This window comes from Raphanus sativus, chromosome 4 (assembly GCF_000801105.2).
Source record: "Raphanus sativus cultivar WK10039 chromosome 4, ASM80110v3, whole genome shotgun sequence".
Taxonomy (NCBI): Eukaryota; Viridiplantae; Streptophyta; class Magnoliopsida; order Brassicales; family Brassicaceae; genus Raphanus; species Raphanus sativus.
The window spans coordinates 25005722-25026028 of NC_079514.1; the positions used below are offsets into that span (position 1 = coordinate 25005722).

General features: G+C 36.9%; 3 protein-coding genes across 3 annotated transcripts; 1 reads left to right on the forward strand and 2 right to left on the reverse strand.

Moving 5' to 3' along the window:
- Positions 1-593: 593 nt before the first annotated feature.
- On the reverse strand, positions 594-1490 carry LOC130511229 (uncharacterized). Its single transcript, XM_057008126.1, has one exon. It carries the CDS (start codon positions 1488-1490, stop codon positions 594-596), a length of 897 nt encoding a protein of 298 aa, XP_056864106.1.
- A 3724-nt stretch (positions 1491-5214) lies between these two features.
- Positions 5215-6211, reverse strand: LOC108828910 (uncharacterized). The gene is made up of 2 exons (XM_018602567.2): positions 5829-6211; positions 5215-5740 (listed from the first exon to the last, which is right to left on the reverse strand). The coding sequence occupies exons 1-2, from the start codon at positions 6003-6005 to the stop codon at positions 5516-5518; spliced, it is 402 nt and encodes a 133-aa protein (XP_018458069.1). The 5' UTR covers positions 6006-6211; the 3' UTR covers positions 5215-5515.
- Positions 6212-7217: 1006 nt separating this feature from the next.
- On the forward strand, positions 7218-9523 carry LOC108828915 (calcium-dependent protein kinase 19). The gene is made up of 9 exons (XM_018602571.1): positions 7218-7613; positions 7680-8025; positions 8153-8296; positions 8370-8522; positions 8608-8723; positions 8798-8965; positions 9040-9167; positions 9247-9346; positions 9443-9523. Exons 1-9 carry the CDS (start codon positions 7218-7220, stop codon positions 9521-9523), a joined length of 1632 nt encoding a protein of 543 aa, XP_018458073.1.
- Positions 9524-20307: the final 10784 nt, after the last annotated feature.

The following is a 20307-nucleotide window of genomic DNA, read 5'->3' on the forward strand; positions in this document are numbered from 1 at the left end:
TTGCTATAAGACCTGAGTCTTTCCCTTAAGGGTAGTCCGATAGCAAGACCTAGCATTCTCTTGATCTCCCTTGACCGCTTTGATGCCCCAAGGGGTTGGGAACTTGACCAGCTGGTGCAAAGTTGAAGGTACGGCTCCCATGTCATGGATCAAGGCCTTCCCAATATCACGTTGTATGATGAGGGGCAGTCGACGACCAGGAACTTCGTGGCTTGGTTTACCCCTTCGGCATACACGGGAAGAAGGACCTCTCCTAAGGTTTGTTTGACTTCTCCACTGAAGCCTACGAGGGGAGTTGCCTTTATGGTTAGAGCTGTAGGTTCCAAACCCAGGTCGGCGAAGGCCGAATGGAAGATTATGTTGCTGGAGCTCCCATTATCTACCAGTATTCGCTTGATCAAACGGTTTGCTATGGTAAGTGAAATGACGAGAGCGTCATGATGAGGGGTGAGGACCTCCTCTTGCTCCCTTGCAGTGAAACTGATCTCATCTGTTCCAAGGAGTAGGCGCTTGGGACCCTCGGCCTCTTGGCCATTCCTGGCATTGCGAGTACTTCTCTTGGCTGCGGCACTGCTAATTCCGCTTACCTCTGATCAGCCTGTGATGACATGGATCACCCGGTCTTGCTGTGGTGGCAATGCAGGAGCTGCCTCGATAAGGAGATCGGGACCTTCTTTATTTAGAAGGTTCTTGGCTTTATCCGAGAGGAAATCCTGTAGGTAGCCTTTCTTGAGGAGCTCGGCGACTTCCATCTTCAGGGCTATGCAATCCTCCGTAGTATGACCATGGTCACTATGGAACTCGCACCATCGCTTGGGGTTTCGATTAGCCTCTGCGGCCTTCATCTTAGGAGGCCACTTGACTTGAGGACCCATTTGTCGTAAGACACCGATCAGTTTCGGTTTGGATATCGCAAGATGGGAGATGTCAGGCCAAGTAGATACCATCATCCCTTCGGGTCTAGACAAAGGTCGATGCTGATACTTGCCCCTGTTCGGGTTATTAGTCTCCCTAGCGGACTTAGAGTGAGACGGCTCGTCGCGGTCACTCCTTGTAGGCTTTGATGACTTCTGATTATACTTCGGACCGGCTTTGGCCCTACTAGCAACGTCTTCTTCCCATCTTACTTGAGCCCAAGCACGACACAGTACGTCTTCCATAATCCTGCACTTGTATTTGATCAGCTCCTTGTAAAGATCTCCCTCAGGAAATAGACCCCTCTTAAAGGCTGAGATAGTCGTATCAGCGTTGCACCCAGGGATAGCCACCTTCTCTTGGTTGAAGCGAGCTATGTAAGAACGAAGGGGCTCATTCCTATGCTGGAGGATCTCATAGAGATCATCTGAGTTCTTCTCTAGGTCACGGCTGCTAGCAAACTGCTCTACGAACTTATCGCTAAGGGCTGCAAAGGATTTGATGGATTTGGTAGGCATGTTGATATACCACTGGAGAGCAGGGCCGGTCAAGGTTGATCTGAATCCTTTGCACATGGTAGCTTCCCGTGCATCCCGAGGGATTGCTACTGCTAGCATGCGTTGCTTGTACTGAGCAATATGATTGTTGGGATCCCCAGTACCTTCATACATCTTTATGCTCGGGAAAGAGAACTTTCACGGCATCTCCACCGAAGCAATCTCTTCCACGAAAGGTGTATCGGAATAGGACCCCTGATTACTTCTTCGAATAGGAGGAGCTGCCCCTGGGAGCCTTTCTACCATAGATTGAATGGTGCTGAACCTTTCGGAGACCACTATTTATAAGTAGGCTGCTAGGGCCGGATCTGAGATCCAAGGATCATCAGGTGAATACTCTTCGTCCTCCGTATCGGAATCACGATCTACTTGTAATTGGGTCCCATCGTTCGCGGCTCCTCGGCTTTCGGGTTCGTCTTCGGTTGAGGCGGGTCGACGAGGTACCTTTTCACTGTCGCGCGGAGTGTAGAGTGAAGCCATGGGTCGTACCCTAGTCCGGAACCGCTTTCGCTTGTTGCTAACTTCACCGAGGGTATGGTTCTCTTGTCGAAGGACAAGATTCTCCGCCTTTATGGCGTCTAGCTTCTCGGCGCTTTGCTGTAGTTGTGTGGAGTGCTCTCCATGGTTCTCTTGGTCTTTTAGGGTTTGAACTTCGAGGAGAAGTTCAGGACCTCCGGATGTTTTCTCCCGAGCTTTGTGAAGATCGGTAACCTGACTCTGAAGAAACTCGAGCTTGTTGAGGAGCTCAATCTCTCTCGGAGTCATCTCCGTCTGGTTAGTATCGTCCTCTAGTGTCATCGTCACGTAGTTGGATCACTCCCCTCCTTCTAGCGCCAAACTGTTAGGGTATTTTTGTGTAGGATCGTTTAAGTGCTACGGAACACTAGAGAATTTGTTTGTAAGAGTTGTAAATCGAGAACAAAGATATGTTATTGAGTTATTGATTGGGACTACAATGTTTGATGGTGTATGAACCCTAGTTCTAGTCGCCTAAACTCTAATCTCTAAGTCTCGAATTTTCGATCCCTCATTCTAGGGTTTGGGCTCCCCTTTTATAGTTGTAGATGTCGGCTTCAAATAATAGAACTCTTCCATAATCAGAAAAGTGGAAGTTTCCCCTTAGGTAGAAAGCTTCTATTTTGCTCCAAGAGGTCGGTCCAATCTAGGGGTCGGATCTAAGGCAGGGGTCGGTCCCTGGTATCTACTTGAGCAAGGGTCTGGAAGTCGAGGACCTATCCGGAAGCTGGAGAAAACTTATGTCTGGATATTTTTCCCCAACAGAGATAGCTGATAGATGTCGTGGAAGATTCTATAGATTTCCAGACTCACTGCCTTGTTCTAGACCAATCCAACCAGAGATCGAGAGTCGGAGAATACCACCAGTGATACAATTCCACAATTGAGGGTAAAGTTTATGGCTTCTCGAACAGCCATGGCTTCCGCCATTAGATGTAGTCCTGAATGTTGTGTCGATGATACCATATCATCAATGATCCAATCAATTCGTGCGCATCCAGACAATGGGTTCCAAGCTGCATCTGCGAAAACAGAGACATGGAATGGTCATGAAGGGTTTGGTTCGAGATTTCGGTGATTGGGTCTGGGAGAACATCCATTCTCTCCCGTCTGAGAGAGCTTTCACAATAGTCTCTTCCGGTGAGAATTCTCTTTGTTGAAAGATTAATTGGTGTCTTGCTAGCCAAATAGACCAGAGGATCCAGCTGAGAGGGTTCCAGCAGCTAGTCCTGTCGGTGGGTGAGATGGGTTCTTTCTGACTAGCTCAAACCCTGCTATAACAGTATTCACCAAAGCTAGTTGGAAAGGCAACACTATAATGGGCTAACTTCCATACTTCCATAGCATACGAGCAGCTATATAGAACATGGGTGATTGTCTCTTCCGCATTACATCTAGGGCACAGACTGGTGAGAGGGATTTGTTTGATTTCAAAATGTTCTCATACAGGTAAAGCACCCTATAGGGATTTCTAAATGAAAAATTTAATCTTTTCAGATGTTTTCAGGTTCCACACATTACCTAACAAGTCTATTATTTTTGTAGGATCAGGAAGAACTGGTTGCATCAGTTCTTCATTAAGAATGAGGTATCCATAGGGAGTTGAGTAATCACCAGAGGAGTTCTTTAACCACACCAATTCATCGGGTACTCCTCTGGCACTGACTTTAATCTTCAAAATCTGCTCTTTATGGAAAGGTAGGAATCGATCAAGTTTTTTCTGGTCCCATTGTTTTGTCTCTGGTAAGGAGAGGTCTGAGACTTTAAGATCTTGTAGGTATTCTGGAGGAAGACCATATGGGCTTAGCTTTTCTGAATGAGAAAGCCATGGTCTGTCCATACATCAATGGAGTTGCCTGATCCTACCATCCATCCCAGCTGTTTTACCACGAGGTCTCTTCCGATAAGGATACCACGCCAGCCAAGAGAAGATGAAGAAGTTGCCTTACAGGTTAAGAGGGCTTCATAATGGCAGTATTACCCTAGTAAGCATCGGGCTAGAAGACAGGTAGGCGTTTTCATGGAACATCATTCTCTATAATATATGGGAAGTAACACAAACAGAAGCGGAATAATATATTTACAAAGCGACAATGGTGTTCGGTTATTATATATTTTGTCACCTCAAGTTTCAACAAAGCTAATGCTATATATTATATTTCATTTTTAAATATTATTATGGGAAGATTACTCAAATAACACTAAATAATGTTTTTATTACTAGATTAACTTATATCTTTTTTTAATTACTAGACTATTTTTCATACCTATAATATCCTTTATCTCTTTGTTAACAAAAAACATATTTACCAAAAATGCCATTATTATTATTTTGCCATGTCATCAAAAGTCTGCTAAAGATAAATAAGTTTGCCAATAAAAATCTGCTATATGAGATAACAGTTTTTTTGGTCTCTGGCAAATTTATTATCTACCGCAAACTTATCAAAACAGATTTAATATCATTAAATACTTTCAAAAATAAGTCCACCATAGATTACAGTAGACTTATTTACGTTGAAAGATTTCTTTTCAGTTGGCAGGTTTTATATGGCAGATTTTTGTTGTATGATAGCAAGTTTTTAATATGTGGAAGACTTTCTCAAAGCAAACGAAAAAAATTCTCGTAGACTTTTTAATAGTTTGGCAGATTATTTCATTTTAGCAGACTTATACTTTTTTTTGTTTACAAATGGCAAACTTTTCAAATAAATATACTTCGTAACAGACTTATATTTTCTTTGTTTACAAACGGTAAACTTTTCCAATAGATATACTTCATAGCAGACTTATAAATTAATAACAAAACTAACTCTATGTCATAGCATGTTTTTATGTACATTATTGCAGACCTTTACGAGTTATATGTAGTAACAGATTCATGTTTAGTTACTTGTAGACCATCTTTAACGTATTTCAATATTTTACTATCTAAATAGAGAAATTCTATAATAGAAATATGATTCGTTCCACTGTTCTTTTTTTCAAAATTGAGATTCTCTAACGATCTGCCACCACTGAATACTTTTATTTTGTTATGCCCAATGAGATGTGTGATCAGAGACTTTAACCTGTTCCATGTAAATATTGTTTCTTGGCTGAATAATTCTCCTCTCATAAAACATCATTTCTTACTTCCTTTGCTGATTTCTTATTTGTGGTGTCCTCTTATGTGAATTTCATTGTTGGTAATTAAGAGTATATGTACGTTTTATGGAACTGAAAGTGAGTAATATTATGGAGTTCAGTTTAATCTTTTTGGTATAAAATACACTTGAGCATTCCTCTGAGAAAGACATTAGAAGAAATATAAAGCAAACAGTATAAACAAAAATCAGATAGAGGCCTGAGCATTCCTCTGAGAAAGACATTAGAACAACTCTGGATGGTACCGGCCAGGGATGGAACTATTGTTTCTGCAGTGCTTATTTCAGATGAAGAGCGAGAGCATAGTTGTTCACCTACAGAATTCTCAGCTCTTTCTAGTATTGAGTAACCATCTGCCTCAAACCCTGCAACTCCTGACTCTAATCTTTGGTCTCTCTCTGTCGCTTCTGCTGTGTCACCACAGCTCGTTTGAGTAAACTATCCTCCTGGATAATAGCTTCTAACTGCTGTCTCAGCATCAAGTTTCTCCTGTTGGAGACTGCTTTTCTTCGCTGCATCTGCACCAGCACGAGGTGTTGCTTCGCTGCGCCAGCACCAGGAGAATCAAGATCCTCTCCACATTCGTTGATTGCTCGCTCAAGAATCTAAACTTACAGAACTCACGAAAAGTTACATTCTTGCAAATACCCAACAACAAAGTTTGAAACTTTCAGGATCAAAAATTAAGCTCACGTGAGTATCCAGGTCGGGGAAAATGGGGGCAAGGTGATCGAGAAGAATAGAGGGGAAGAAACAGAGGTGAAAAAGAACAGAGTTTCTTGGAGAGGGAGGAGAAGAAGCCTCGAACAGAGATCTCTTTCCGTTGCAAACAATCGCAGACATGTTATCTGCTTCCCCTTCTTCTTCCATTCAGTAATGAATCGACGAACAGTGAGCTTGGATACGCTTACGCTGTGTGAAGAAAGTGCAAAAAAGATCGAATCAAGGAGAAATCATGTGAAGTTGAGGGAGTTGAGAAATTAGGGGATTTAGGGTTCATGGGTTACGACTTACGGGAATGGGTTTTCCCGGGGAATGATTTTATTTTCTGAAAGATCTTCCCTTTCTAGAATTTTAAATTAATGAAATTTTTATTTAAAAATTTATAGTTTTGATTTAATTCATTTATGTGATTGGGGTAATTTAGACTTTTCTTTGTATTTCTCTTTATTTATTTTTCTGTGTGTTACTCTAGTCATTAGGCAAAAGATGTAAGTTATTATAGGTAATTTCTCTATTATTTATAGTTTTTTTTAAATCACAGTTTGTACTAATTAGTTTATATTTTAATTTGAAACTGCAGATTTGGTTGTCATGACAATACAAATAAATTAAAATTGGTTTAATACTTTTATTTGAAGACGTGTTGGTCACAATTGTTGTTTTTTACGTTTCTTTTTGTGTTACTTCCCATAACATGGAATCCAAGTTGTTCAGAAAAAAAACATGGAATCCAAATGTAAATCGAAAGAAATATGCATACATGATTCTAGCTTGAAAGAGGTACGTCACTTCAATTTTTATACAAACAAATAGTTGGCTATTCCTCTCTTTGCATAAGACGATACAAAAACTTCAAAGTCTTTTTTAAACGCCGGTTCATTATGCTGTTACAGAAAAACTTCAAAATAATCTCTGTAAGCTTCTAGTTGTATATACTTTACATATACTGAAGATAAAATTACTCATGTTTGGGAATAATAACTACATTTTTATCAGCCATTTACTTCTCTTAATGAATTCATCACATATAATAACATGCCTGCCACTTACAACGCGCATCACATTTTTAGTTTCAGTAGGAAATTTCAAAGATTCCCAAAATAGCTGTAACATAGTTTTGTTAAACAATAAAACGGCATTTCCCTCCAATTTGTCCAAAAATATATAAATAATAATACAATAGGTTGTTCCAAATTTTATCACACATTTGACTTCTAAGAACTATAGAAAACAAAATATGCAAGACTTGAAACAAATTCACTAACGTGCTTAAGTGTCGTTATGAATTGGAAACGTACTTTAAACACATCAAGTTTTCTCACGTCGTCCTAAAAATTATTTCTTCAATACACCAGGAATATGGCATGTCTCTGCATCAATTTTAAGAAGAAGCTCAAGAAACCAATACCAGACAACAATGGGCAAGAAAACACAGAGTTCCAGAGCGGAGAAGGAACTCAAAAACAACCACTTCGTCAAAGACAAACTGTTCCAAGAGCCAATATCCAGATCGTGGTGCAGCCTCATAAACTCCCGCTTCCTCTTCCGATTCCTCAGCCTCAAGAACAACAAAAGCTAATGCTCCAACCAGAACCGATCTTAGGAAAACCATTTGAAGACGTTAAGGAAATGTACAGTCTTGGTGGCGAATTGGGTCGTGGCCATTTTGGTATAACGTATCTATGTACAGAGATCTCATCAGGCAAGAACTTCGCTTGTAAATCCATCTTAAAGAGAAAACTCATCAGAACTCAGGTAAGAACCTAATTAACACTCAAATCTAGTTAATTTGGTTAATATTTTTGGGAAATTATATTACAGGACAGAGAAGATGTAAGAAGGGAGATACAGATAATGCAGTATTTGTCAGGGCAACCAAATATTGTGGAGATCAAAGGAGCTTATGAAGACAGACAAAGTGTGCATCTTGTTATGGAGCTTTGTGAAGGCGGTGAACTCTTTGATAAGATTAGTAAAAGAGGACATTACTCAGAAAAGGCAGCCGCAGAGATCATAAGATGTGTGGTTAAAGCTGTAGAGATTTGCCATTTCATGGGTGTGATTCATCGCGATCTAAAACCCGAAAACTTCTTATTATCTGGTAAAGATGAAGCGTCCGCAATGCTTAAGGCTACTGATTTTGGTGTTTCGGTGTTCATCGAAGAAGGTACACTTAACAAACATCAGCAATGTTCTAATCATAAATTGATAAAATTAATTTCTTGAAAAGCAAGAAACTATCTATATACTTCTTGCAATCCAAGAATTGTTATACTGTCTTTATTTTTTTCTAGGAAAAGTGTACAAAGACATTGTAGGAAGTGCATATTATGTTGCACCAGAGGTTTTGAAAAGATACTATGGAAAAGAAATTGATATTTGGAGTGCTGGAGTTATTCTCTACATACTTCTCTGTGGAACTCCTCCGTTTTGGGCCGGTAATCTTTAACCGGGTCACTTGGTTTTGTTTTGTAATTCTCATGTTTACTGATATTGTTTTCTTGTGTGTAGAGACTGATAAGGGGATATTTGAGGAGATCTTGAGAGGAGAGATTGATTTTAAGTCAAAACCATGGCCATCGATCTCTGAGAGTGCTAAAGATTTGGTGATGAACATGTTAAATAGTGATCCAAAGAGTCGGTATACTGCAGCTCAAGTCCTAGGTAAGGTTACTAGTATACTTTATTTTCTTCGGTTTAATGTTTGGAATTGAGGAAACTGAACCAATTTTTGTTTTTCTTTATCTAGAACATCCATGGATACGAGAAGGTGGAGAAGCTTCTGATAAACCGATTGATAGTGCAGTTTTGTCGAGGATGAAGCAACTTCGAGCTATGAACAAGCTTAAGAAGCTTGCATTGAAAGTAAGTATTCTCGAGGGTTTGGTTTAGTGGTGAATACTAGATCGGTTTGATTGATTGGTACAGTTTGGTTTTAGTTTATCGCGCAAAATCTCAAAGAAGAGGAACTAAAGGGTCTCAAGACGATGTTTGCAAACATGGATACTGATAAGAGCGGTACAATCACGTACGCTGAATTAAAAACCGGACTAGAAAAACTTGGTTCAAGGTTAACTGAAACCGAAGTTAAGCAGATCTTGGAAGATGTAAGGCATGACATTCTGTAATTTTTCCTTGAATTAAACCAGTATTTACTACTTTGTTAATGTATTATGTTTAGGCTGATGTCGATGGGAATGGTACGATTGATTACATTGAGTTCATCTCTGCTACAATGAACCGGTACAGAGTTGAAAGAGAGGAGGATCTGTTCAAAGCTTTTCAACACTTCGATAAAGATAATAGTGGGTACGTTTGAAAACCGATATGGACCACATATAAACCAGAACTAAAACGGATCAATAACCAGATAAATGTGTGCTGATAGGTTTATTACAAGACAAGAATTGGAAACTGCTATGAAAGAATATAATATGGGAGATGATTCCATGATCAAGGAGATTATCTCTGATGTTGATGCGGATAACGTAAGTTGTATTTTATAATTAAAGTAGTAAATACCAACATAGTTTGATTAATTTAGTAATTGGCGTAAGGTTTTGATTCATGTTTTTTTTTACAAGGATGGAAGTATCAACTATCAAGAGTTTTGCAATATGATGAAGAGTTGCTCACGATCACATCAGACGGAATTGGTTCAATAAATTTGAAAACCAAACTAAGACTCACAATTTTTCTCTGTTTTGCAATTCATTTATTGCATATATTTCCAAAGTGTAATGTCAAGATTCCACCAAATCATCCTTAATCCAATAAACTCATATAAAGCTCATATAAGGCTCGCATAAGGTCCATGAAAGGTCTAATATACTTATTTAAGGTTTACCCCCTCCCAAATATTGTTCTTAACGGTTTTGTTGCATTTGATTTATGTAAGTCATATTCGACGAATTGATTTGAAGAAGCTTTGAGATTGATCATGGAAATTTTCCTGATTCATTCTCTTATGTTTCTCTTTGATACTTCATGGAAAAATACCAACATAGTTTTTTCTGCATTGTTTGGGGAAAAACAAGACTGAGTTTCGTGAACGAAAACTAAAATTTTTGGAGACCCCACACTAAGTGTGCCATCCTCAGTGTCTTAATAACTCTGAAGAGATGGTAAACAAGAAGACTGAGTTTCTGATGAAGGAGATGAATTAGACAGTAAAGGGTTGTAGTCTCGAACCCTTCAGTACTTGATTACAGTTTGAAGAAGAGGACTATTCCAAGGATTGCTGGAGTGAAATTCCTATAATTGGTTCTGTATTGGTATGTACCAGTGATATGTTTTTAGAAAGGTATGTAATGAAGCATGATGGTGATCATAAGAAGCTTATGGCTAAATTGATGGCTATCTTCACTGGATATCTTGTTTCCGCTTTTGGTTTTGGTTTTAGTTTTAGTTTTAGATTTTAATTTTTGCTGTACTGGTTTAGGTTTTTTGTTTTTGAAATAACTAAATACATTTTTTAAACAATAGAACCAAAATAGAATTAAAATATTTAAAAATCACCATTAAAATTTATCAAAATATAGTGATTGTTATTAAAAATATAAAAATACATTAATATATTTTTAATTATTATATATTTTAAGAAAATTATATTATACTAGAATATTAATAAATATCTATAGATTATAAAAATTAAATCTAACCAAAATTTTGAAACTGTTGATAAAAACTATAAATAAATATCTTAGTTTATTGTACACATATGAAACAGAAGTAAATAATTCCACATTATTGTTTAAAGGATATCTTTTGTACAAAAAAACTGTAGAGAAACTTTTATCTTTATGAATATTTATTTAATTATTTTTAATTAATCAAAATATAGCCCTTTATACAAAAAGAAAGAAGACCACAATAGTTGGTTTTTGGTTTTTCCTTCATAAAATGGCTAAAATGTTGAAAAACTAGTTTCCCTAAATTTTAGGAAATCTAAAAATATTGATTGACAAATAAAATAGTTTTTACAAAAACCAAAATTTAAATCTTGAGAGATACCATTGGAGATATACCAAAATTCAAATTGTTTAATTGGCATGCATAGGCATACAATTGAACATAATTGGAGATATACCATCCCTTTAGAGAAAACATTTTTGTGTCGATATTACCCCTATGGTCTACACTATTCATGTGATGTATAGACTGATACCTAGGTCAGCATAGTGGATTTGAAAGCGATATTGATTCAGACAGTGTCATAAAGTGGAGCTGTATTCTTTTACCTCTCCTAAAGCTTTCTCATCCTTTTTTCTGTGCAAAGCTTTCTCATCCATTCTCTTTATTTTTCATCTTCTTTTCTTCTTTCCTTTCCTCTTCCTTTACTTACGGATTTAATAATTATTTTTTTATTAATTTCAGTTTCTAATTATCATATCAAGTTCTAGCAATCTACACACTCTGAATTTTCACTATCAATCTCATTTATGATTTTAAATCTTCATAGAGATCCAACAATATCAGATGATTTCAACGACACCACGAAAACAAAAATCTCTTCAATCGGTGACATACAAATAAGGTATAATGTTCATTATCTCTCACAACATTTACTCAGTTATGCAAAATTAATCTTGATTTTTACTCTTTGGAATACATATTTTGTTTTTGTTTCGAACAAATGCCAAGCTTATGAGTTCCTCTTTCACCAATAACCTCAATTAATCTCCCTACAGGAATTCATAAATTAGTTGTGAAACCAACATAATTTCCACTATGAACTTATATACGTAGAAATTTCTTCGCTATGCTTAAAATTAGTTTTTTTTACCAAATCTATGTGCTGATAAATTGGTTGATACATATTTTGTTTGTTGTTACAACTTATACATTATTTGATTCAGAGTTTGTTAGCTGATAAATTGGTTGATAAACGTTTTTGGATTAATCCATTATCTGATAGATCATATTTTATTTGATAAATATTTTGTTACATACTTCATATTTTGTTAGCTAATACATAGTTTAATACAAAAAAACTGATAAATGGTCGGTTTGATGTTACAAAATACTTCTCCTAAATTGATACATGGTATGATTAGCTAATAAATGGCTTGTCAATTTGTACATTGTTTGATATTTGGTTTGATAGCTGCCAAATGGGTTGATACATGGTGTGTGAGTTAATACGTTGTTTGATAAATTGTATGTTATCTGATAAATGATTCATTGCCCGGTATATAATTTGATACCTAGGAATTGATAAATATTTGATATGACGTCACAAAAAAATTGTCATTATTTTTCACATGGTTTGCGTAGATGATAACTGATTTGTTAAATGGTATGTCAACTTGTACATTTTTGATACATGAAGTTATTTTATTACATTATTTGTTAATAGTCATATTATCCGATACCTGATTTATTATCCGGTACATATTTTGTTAGACGACACATTTTTCTATACCAAAGGAAGAGTAAGGAGAAGATTTAAAGTTCCGAAAAATAGTTTCAAAGATGAGATCTCGAAGAAAAATGGATAAATAGCAGCATGTCATGCTGACACACTTTGTATTTAACATGTACATATTAATTTAATTAACTATATTATTTTGTAACACGGTCGGAGTATGGAAATGGCATACACGCGCCCAACAAAATTTCTCTTAACCTTATCGTTATCTCCATGCCAGATTTGGTGGGGAATTTCGACGACGACAGTCCTTTACTCGAAGAAGGGCGGTTCTTCCAGTCTTGTAACTCTTTTGACGAGACTTCTTCATACCACTGGAGAAAAGATGTTTTTATATGATTCACATTTATTTTAGCAAACATTTTACTTGTTATCCGATATTATTCATGGTCTAGTGAATCTACTGTTTTATGTCACTGTTTGAGATAAATATATTGTTAGATGTTATTTTAGTTTTATATCGCCATTTAGAATTTGATGATATAAAATGTTTCCAAATAGGTATTGTTAGTAGATAAATGGTTGGTTATATGATATATAGTTTGTTAGCTGTTTCATTTTGATTGATACATAATTTATTAGATGATACATATTTTATTACTTAATACATGTTTTCTTTGTATATTCAGCATAGGCAATGGTTGTTCTCATGCCCATCTTCATCAGTATTGGTGTCAAGCATAGGCAATGCTTGCTCTTAGAACTAGACCCAAGCTCAAAGTTCAAATTATGAGTCACAGAATATGCTATAATTTTTCTTTTACCTTTATCAATTAAGTCCTTTGTTATTCATTAAGATACTATTTGTTTTGTGTAGTATAAAATTTCCTTTAACTAAATATGAAAATGATAAATATCCTGCAAATATATCAATGTGTATTACTATTTTTAACGTACTATATATTTTGATATATTTTTGTATCAAATTATGTATTATTTAGGAGAGCATATACTAAATAATAAATTATTTAACAATCAATCTATCAGACTATGTAACAGTTAACAAATCATGTACCAAATATTAATATGTATGTTTATTATATGTGCTACATGATAAGTAACAGCTAATCCATATGTTAACAGCTACTATATATTTTAAATGATATATTAACTATTAACAACCTACAGTAACGATTATTCAATGTTAAATTTGTTGTTTTATTCGTTAATTAAAATTTTAGTTATTAACTTATCTATTACAATATAAATAATATATTAGATGAATAAATAATACTAAATTATTAATATTGTTATTATGTTATTGATTTGTTTGACGCGCTACATATAACATTTAACTTGCTAATCAATTAAGTATCTTAATTTTTTGACTTTTATCATCCAAAATTTCAAAATTAGCATCCAAAATTTTATGTGTAATAAAAAATGAAGAGCTAATGAAGATATTTAGAGAAAGGAAAAAAGAGAAGAAATAAAGAAACAAAAGAAACAAAGGAAAACGACAATGGGGGTAAGAGGACAAAAATAAAATAATGAGAAATAAATGAAAGAGATGAAGAAAAAAAATGTATCATACAAAAAGAAAAGAAATGGATAAAAGAAGAAAGACAACGTTAGAGGAGATGAGGAATTGCAGAGGAGAGATAATATGTCAGATGAGAGAGGGTGTCCGATAAGAGAGGGGTTTTCTACTTCCTGCAGCGACAGTGTACCTAACTGATTTTTTAAAATTGACACAGGGATATAATCGTCCGTTCAGGTTATAATGTGCATGACACAGACCATTAACGTCAGTCAATGTATAATTTGCCAATTCAGACATCCACTATATATATTTAACTAATTGTATATCTCCATATATCAAATAAATGACTTTATTTTATATAATGAGAGGACAAAAATAAAATAATGAGAAACAAATGAAAGAGATGAAGAAAATGTATAATTTCTTCATCTCTTTCATGTATATTTGATATATCTTCATATATCAAATAAATGGCTTTATTTGATATATGCAGTAAACCTTTTTCAAAATGCATCTCCTTTGTCTTGTGCAACGGTTGCTGATGTGAGGCTGCTTCAAGATGGTCAAAAAGGTAGAACAACTTAACAATCTCAGACGTCATTAGTTTATTGGGTTTATCTACAAAAATCGCAGAATCCATCTCCAGGAGAGTCAGCTTCGAGGGCAAAGGGAAATTCAGATTCTGTTCTGAATCTGTTAAGAAGTCATGGGTTCAAAGATTCTCAGATCTCCACCATCATCACAGATAACCCACAATTGCTTCTTCAAGATGCTTAGAAGTCCCTTGCTCCCAAGCTTCAGTTTCTGCAGTCTAGAGGAGCTTCAACCTCTGAGTTCACTGAGATTCTCTCACAAGTTCCTAAAATATTGGGGAAGAAAGTGGACAAAACTATTTAGAGTCTTTGTCACAGGATGATAAACTCAGAAACATTATTGTTTTCAGAGGAATGGTCGATAGATGAAATCATGATGATGGTCAAGAACTTTCCTGTTTGTCTAAATATTCTGTAGAGTTGACAAAGTAGAAAGATTGAGTTTGTGTTGAAGCAGATGGAGGGGCCAATGAAGGATGTGTCTATGTTCCCTCAGGTACTTGGATACAACCTTGAGAAGACGACTGTCCCAAGGTGTAAGGTAATCAAAGCTCTCATGTCCAGAGGATTGCTCTGAAGGAGTGGACTCCTTCCCATCCAGCGGTGGATCTACCTTATGTGGGATGGGGGGAGCTGGATCTAGGGGTGTCAATTCGGGCTGGTCCGGCCCGGCTCCGCCCAAACCCACTAAGCCTGTAAATATTTGAGCCCGGCTCGGCTTGGTCCGGAAATATTTTGGGCCTAGAATTTAAAGCTCAGCCCGACCCTTATAGGGCTATAGGGCTTTTCAAGTTTTTTTGGGCTTTTCATTTCTAGCGTTTTAATACATACAAATTTCATAAAAAATCAGTTTTAACCTTTTTCTAAAAAAAATGTAAAGTGATTTTAAACTTTTCTTTCTTTAGCAAAAATATTTTACTTTTTCGTATGCTTTAAAAACATATTGTAACTATTCAAATTTAATAATATTTAAGTAATCAAATATATATTTAAACTAAACATATAAGAGAACAAAATTTATGATAAACATGATCAAACATTTCAGAATTTGTATTTTAAAAAACTATGTTATAAAGAAGAAATTACATTTGCAAAATTTAAAATATGACATTTGTAATGATCAAACAATAAGGTACATTAACAACTTTTATATTTTGTTATGTTCCGGTCTGATTCCCAAGACCACCTCAAGCTTGAGTAATAGAATAGCCGTTTGAGAAAAAAAAAAACAAATTTTATAATTTTTATTTGAGTTTAGATAAAAATATTAAAATAATATTTTAATACTAATAAAAGTTTTAATTGCAAGAATGATAATATTTAAAGTAAAATACAAAGTTTCGGGTTTTCGGGCTGGCCGTAACCTATACGGGTTTAAGCCCAAAATATCCAAAGCCCAGATGGGCTTAGTCCGAAAAGCCCAATTTCTTTGGGCTTATAAAATTAAGCCCAAGCCCAGTAATTTTTATGGCCAGGCAGGTTCGGACTGCGGGTTTCGGTCCTAATTGACATGTCTAGCTGGATCCAGTGAGAAATAATTAATTGTAAGTTATTACAGATAACATTTATTGCCCCCACATCAAATGATATATTTGCCTCCATTAATTTAATTTCTTTCATTCGCGCAGTTATTTTATTTGATCCATTTATTTATTGAATAATGGCAAATTGGGCTAATTTTAAGTTTCTAATTGGTAAGTTGGACGACTTCAAGTTTTAATAGGAGAATTGGGCGACTTTTACTCTTCGGCACATGCAAAATGTCTCAAAAGGGCGCGCAGAGATGTTGTTATTACAGTTGTGTCATTCTCTAATTTAAATGACAAAATTAAAAATTTGAATTTAATTAATTCTTTTAATAATTTAACAAAAAAACAAAAATTATGTGATTGTAAATTTGCTCAATTTTCCTTTAAGAACATAGCACCATGTGTCCAGAATCAATACACTTTTTACTCTCGACTGTGCCCAGATTTGAGAGCGACTTTGTGAAGTTCTTGAAGGTTCTTTCGAGAAATTGAAACCCTTTTTAAATTGTATTCCCGACCGATTACCAAAGATCTGTCATGGTATCTCAATTGCGTAGCCAAACGCCCTCGAGGAGGATGAATCGTAGTCAATCCGGCGGCCAGAGACCAGCAAAACCCCGGCAAAGTCGCCGAGATGTTAAACATGCACCTCATTATGCAGGTATTTCCTTTCTTTACCTTGTTTGTGCCATGTTTATGGAAAAGTCGCAGAGATGTTGATATAGAACTGGAAGTCAATTACGACTGGGCAGCGAAACTAAACTCAACTGGCTTTGTTGAAACATCTCTATTGCGAATTGTATTTCAGAATCCAGCACAGAATCCGACCAAGAGGAAACATCGTCCCGGAGAGACTGTTCGCACGTAATTGCTATCCTAGTAAACCTCGCCTGAACATATATTCAAAGGCGATTATCATTGGATCCTTAGTGAAGTCGTTTAGAGGCAGCCCATAAATGAATTGTCTGCTAGGAAGTCAGTTCGGAGCTTTGTTCCACTTACCTGTTTTGCTAACATGTACATTCTGTCGTCAGCCGTCAACTGGTCACGCTCCGCATATATAAGATATGGTTCTTATTTGCAGATTACCCACTACAATTTTCCCACGTGAATTTGGTGACATCACGGGCTTGAAATGTGAGCCTCAAGTGGAAAAAATTGGAATGATCCACCATTGGACGATGTGACAACTGGACGTATGTGGAAAGAGTTGTTTGAAACTGAACATCTAGATGTGACAGTAACACAAGTTCTTGGAATGCTTGAACAACCAAGTCTACTCAGTGGAAGTGTATGCCACTAGCTCTCATTGTGCTTGTAGATAGTCTGCTAGTTTGTGGTAACAAACATCTTCGATTGACGCCATCTTACGTCGAAATGCTGGAAGACACCAGATCGTTTCTTCTATATCCTTGGGGGAGAGAGGCATTCCTCAGTACTTTTTCTAGATTGACACCCACTGAACCTGCTTCTCCTTCTGAAATGGGTATATCCCTTGCGGACATACGCGAACGTTTGAAACAACAAACATCAGCGTGTTATGGGTTCCCCCTGGCGCTGCAACTGTTGTCTTTCAAAGCCATCCCTGCATTGGTTCGGAAAATTCCTGAACCTAATAAGACCACAACTTTGTTGTTTGAACCTGAAGGATGCAACTCAACAAATACACTTATGAGCTTTGAAGACATACTTCAAGTGGAAACCGATGCTGAGGTACAATTCAGTTGTCTTATTTGATTTGCAAAAATCACCTTAAAATAAAGGTTGAGAAGTTATGATATGTTTGTTTTGTGTTATTAGGTTGTTGTCACGTTCTTAATCCCATATGAAGGAGGGGATCCAAAGTGGAAGAAAGAAGTAATCAACCCAGAATTGTTAACTTAGTTCGGCTAATGCGGGAAGGCCACAAATTCAAAGCAAAAGAATTCAGTGGTGGTGATTCATCGCATCCCCTCTGAAGCCCACCGAAAATGTTCAAGGGGCCGGTGTTAAAAAAGAGTGTCGAAAGCCGAGTAGGCGGTTTCGCAAAGCAACTGATGAACCTGGATGTTCGATTCAGGCGCCGCATGGTCCATTTCGTCCGCGGCATGGTCTTCGTAAACAGGCTGAACCAGGAAACGTAACAGTTAGGGACGAAGAGTTGAAAGATTGGATTCGAGTTGAGCTGAGATACTAGTTGGAAACATTGCCGGATGAGATTTTTAGCTGGGTTCATCCCAACGCGTGGTTTGGTCATCAAGATAGCAGGGGAGGTTCATTGACGGTTCCGCAAAGCAAAGCCGAAAGCAAAAAAACCCCCACTAACAACAGTCCTCATGATGTCAGTGGCAGGGATCACCCAAAAAATGACGATATAACAGTGTTGATGACACTGACATTGGTGGCTCTAAGTGTAAGAAACACAAGAAGGGCATTCACGATGGGTTGGACGTTGATGAGACGACAATGCATGATTAATCCTTGGAAGCAGCACTGCCGAGTGGGGCACAAACTGTAGAAGAACCCACATTTTCCACACGTGCAGAAGTCTCGCCCAGTAATGCACCAACTGTGGAAGCAAGGCCATCAAAACCAAAGGTTTCGGAAGAGAGCGAGGTAAAATGTTATCATATACCCATGAATTTGTAGTGTGTGTACAGCAAAAGTTCGCTAGGTGTACAGCTTAATTTAGTTAAGTATACAGGTTAAGTTCGTTAGGTGTACACCTTAAGTTCGTTAGGTGTACAGGTTAAGTTAGTTAGGTGCAAAGCACACGTTAGTTAGTGTGTGTACAGCAAAAGTTCGGAAGAGAGCGAGGTAAAATGTTATCATATACCCATGAATTTGTAGTGTGTGTACAGCAAAAGTTCGCTAGGTGTACAGCTTAATTTAGTTAAGTATACAGGTTAAGTTCGTTAGGTGTACACCTTAAGTTCGTTAGGTGTACAGGTTAAGTTAGTTAGGTGCAAAGCACACGTTAGTTAGGTGTACAGCTTAAGTTCGATAGGTGTACAACTATTGTTTTTGAGGTGTACAAAAATATTATACGAGGTGTACAGAACCAGTTCGTTAGGTGGATATATAAATTTCGTTAAGTGTACTGAAAAAGTGATTGTGGACATTTCGTGATGAGGTGTACAGCCATTTTTGTTGTCCTTTTGTTATAAGTGTACATACAACATACTAGTGTCAAATTAAAGGTGAACACTAAGTAGTTTGAGGTGTACAGATTCTCACACAAATGTAATCTGATGTTTAGTGTTTCATTAATGCAATCTTTGAATTTTCTATATCCGATCGTTGTCAGGTACACAGAGTAGATGAGGCTCCTTTGCCAGGGCTAAACTTGTTAGCAGAAGAGGTTGAGAAGGAATCTGGGAGTGAACATGTTGATAAGGAACCTCTGGAGGAGAACAAATATTTGGTCATTACCATTTGGGTGAAACCTAAAGCTTAAGTCCTTCCGCTTGAGGTGCGTTTTTTTAGCTTTATGAACTATTTCAGATCAGGATGGTCTGTCACATATGCAGGATGTGACAGACGCATAAGCGGGTAAAGCCTCCCCTACAAATTCTGAAGATTACAAGAAACCGCTAGAGGATGCTCTGATGTCTGAAATGTGCACACCAGAAGCTGGAAGGGGTAAAATCGTCGATATTCGACTAGGTCAACAAAAAAAGATGAGGGAGAAGAGAACTGTATTCCAATAAGCTCAACCAAAAGAGAGGAGGTTCAGGGGAAGCGCATTCCGAAACGGTCAACCAAGATTGGAGGAGTGTACACCCCAGACAAGAGACTGAAAAAACTTTTCCACAGCTGCAGGAAACCCCTTAGCAGACACCGAGCAAGCGAAGTTTAAGAAGTTTGAAAAAATACTTCGAGAGAACCCTGAACAGTAAGTTGTTTTGAAAAATTTGTAGACGTTTATTGCTTATAAATATTGTGCGGATTGCAAATGTTTAATCTTTACTTTCTATTTTTTGAAATGGCAGCGAATTTATAATTGTCTCTGGGATTCGTGTCTCAAATCAGTTCTTCCTGTCGTTGGCAAGGCCAATAAATTGGGTCAGCACCGAGATATTCATAAGCTACAGCTATACACTTGTAGTTATAATTTACTTTTTTTAATCGATTTCATGTTAGATTGTTTGCACATATTCCTCAGTATATTGCCATGCTAATTAGTATGTTGTGGAGGCGGCATGGAGGAAAGTACCTAAAGCAAAGGTGCAGATTTGTAGACTACTACACTATTTCGGGCATCTTAATAAGTTTCACAGAGTTCGAGAAGGCACCAGATAAATTGAAATACGATTGGGGGGGGGGTCGTGAGTTTCTTTATCACTGGAAAAAGCCGGCGTCGAAATGATAAGATGGAGCTACAGCGTGATGTGGACAGGGTGTTTGCCCCAATGCTGTGAGGAAAAGATCATTA

Bases quoted from the DNA above. Each gene is read 5' to 3' on its own strand.
- LOC130511229 (XM_057008126.1), bottom strand. From the start codon at position 1,490: ATGTGCAAAGGATTCAGATCAACCTTGACCGGCCCTGCTCTCCAGTGG.
- LOC108828910 (XM_018602567.2), bottom strand. From the start codon at position 6,005: ATGGAAGAAGAAGGGGAAGCAGATAACATGTCTGCGATTGTTTGCAAC. The intron at 5,741-5,828 runs GTGAGCTTAATT...CTGTAAGTTTAG, and splicing joins TCCCCGACCTGGATACTCAC to ATTCTTGAGCGAGCAATCAA.
- LOC108828915 (XM_018602571.1), top strand. From the start codon at position 7,218: ATGGCATGTCTCTGCATCAATTTTAAGAAGAAGCTCAAGAAACCAATA. The intron at 8,297-8,369 runs GTAATCTTTAAC...TCTTGTGTGTAG, and splicing joins AACTCCTCCGTTTTGGGCCG to AGACTGATAAGGGGATATTT. The intron at 9,168-9,246 runs GTACGTTTGAAA...GTGTGCTGATAG, and splicing joins TTCGATAAAGATAATAGTGG to GTTTATTACAAGACAAGAAT.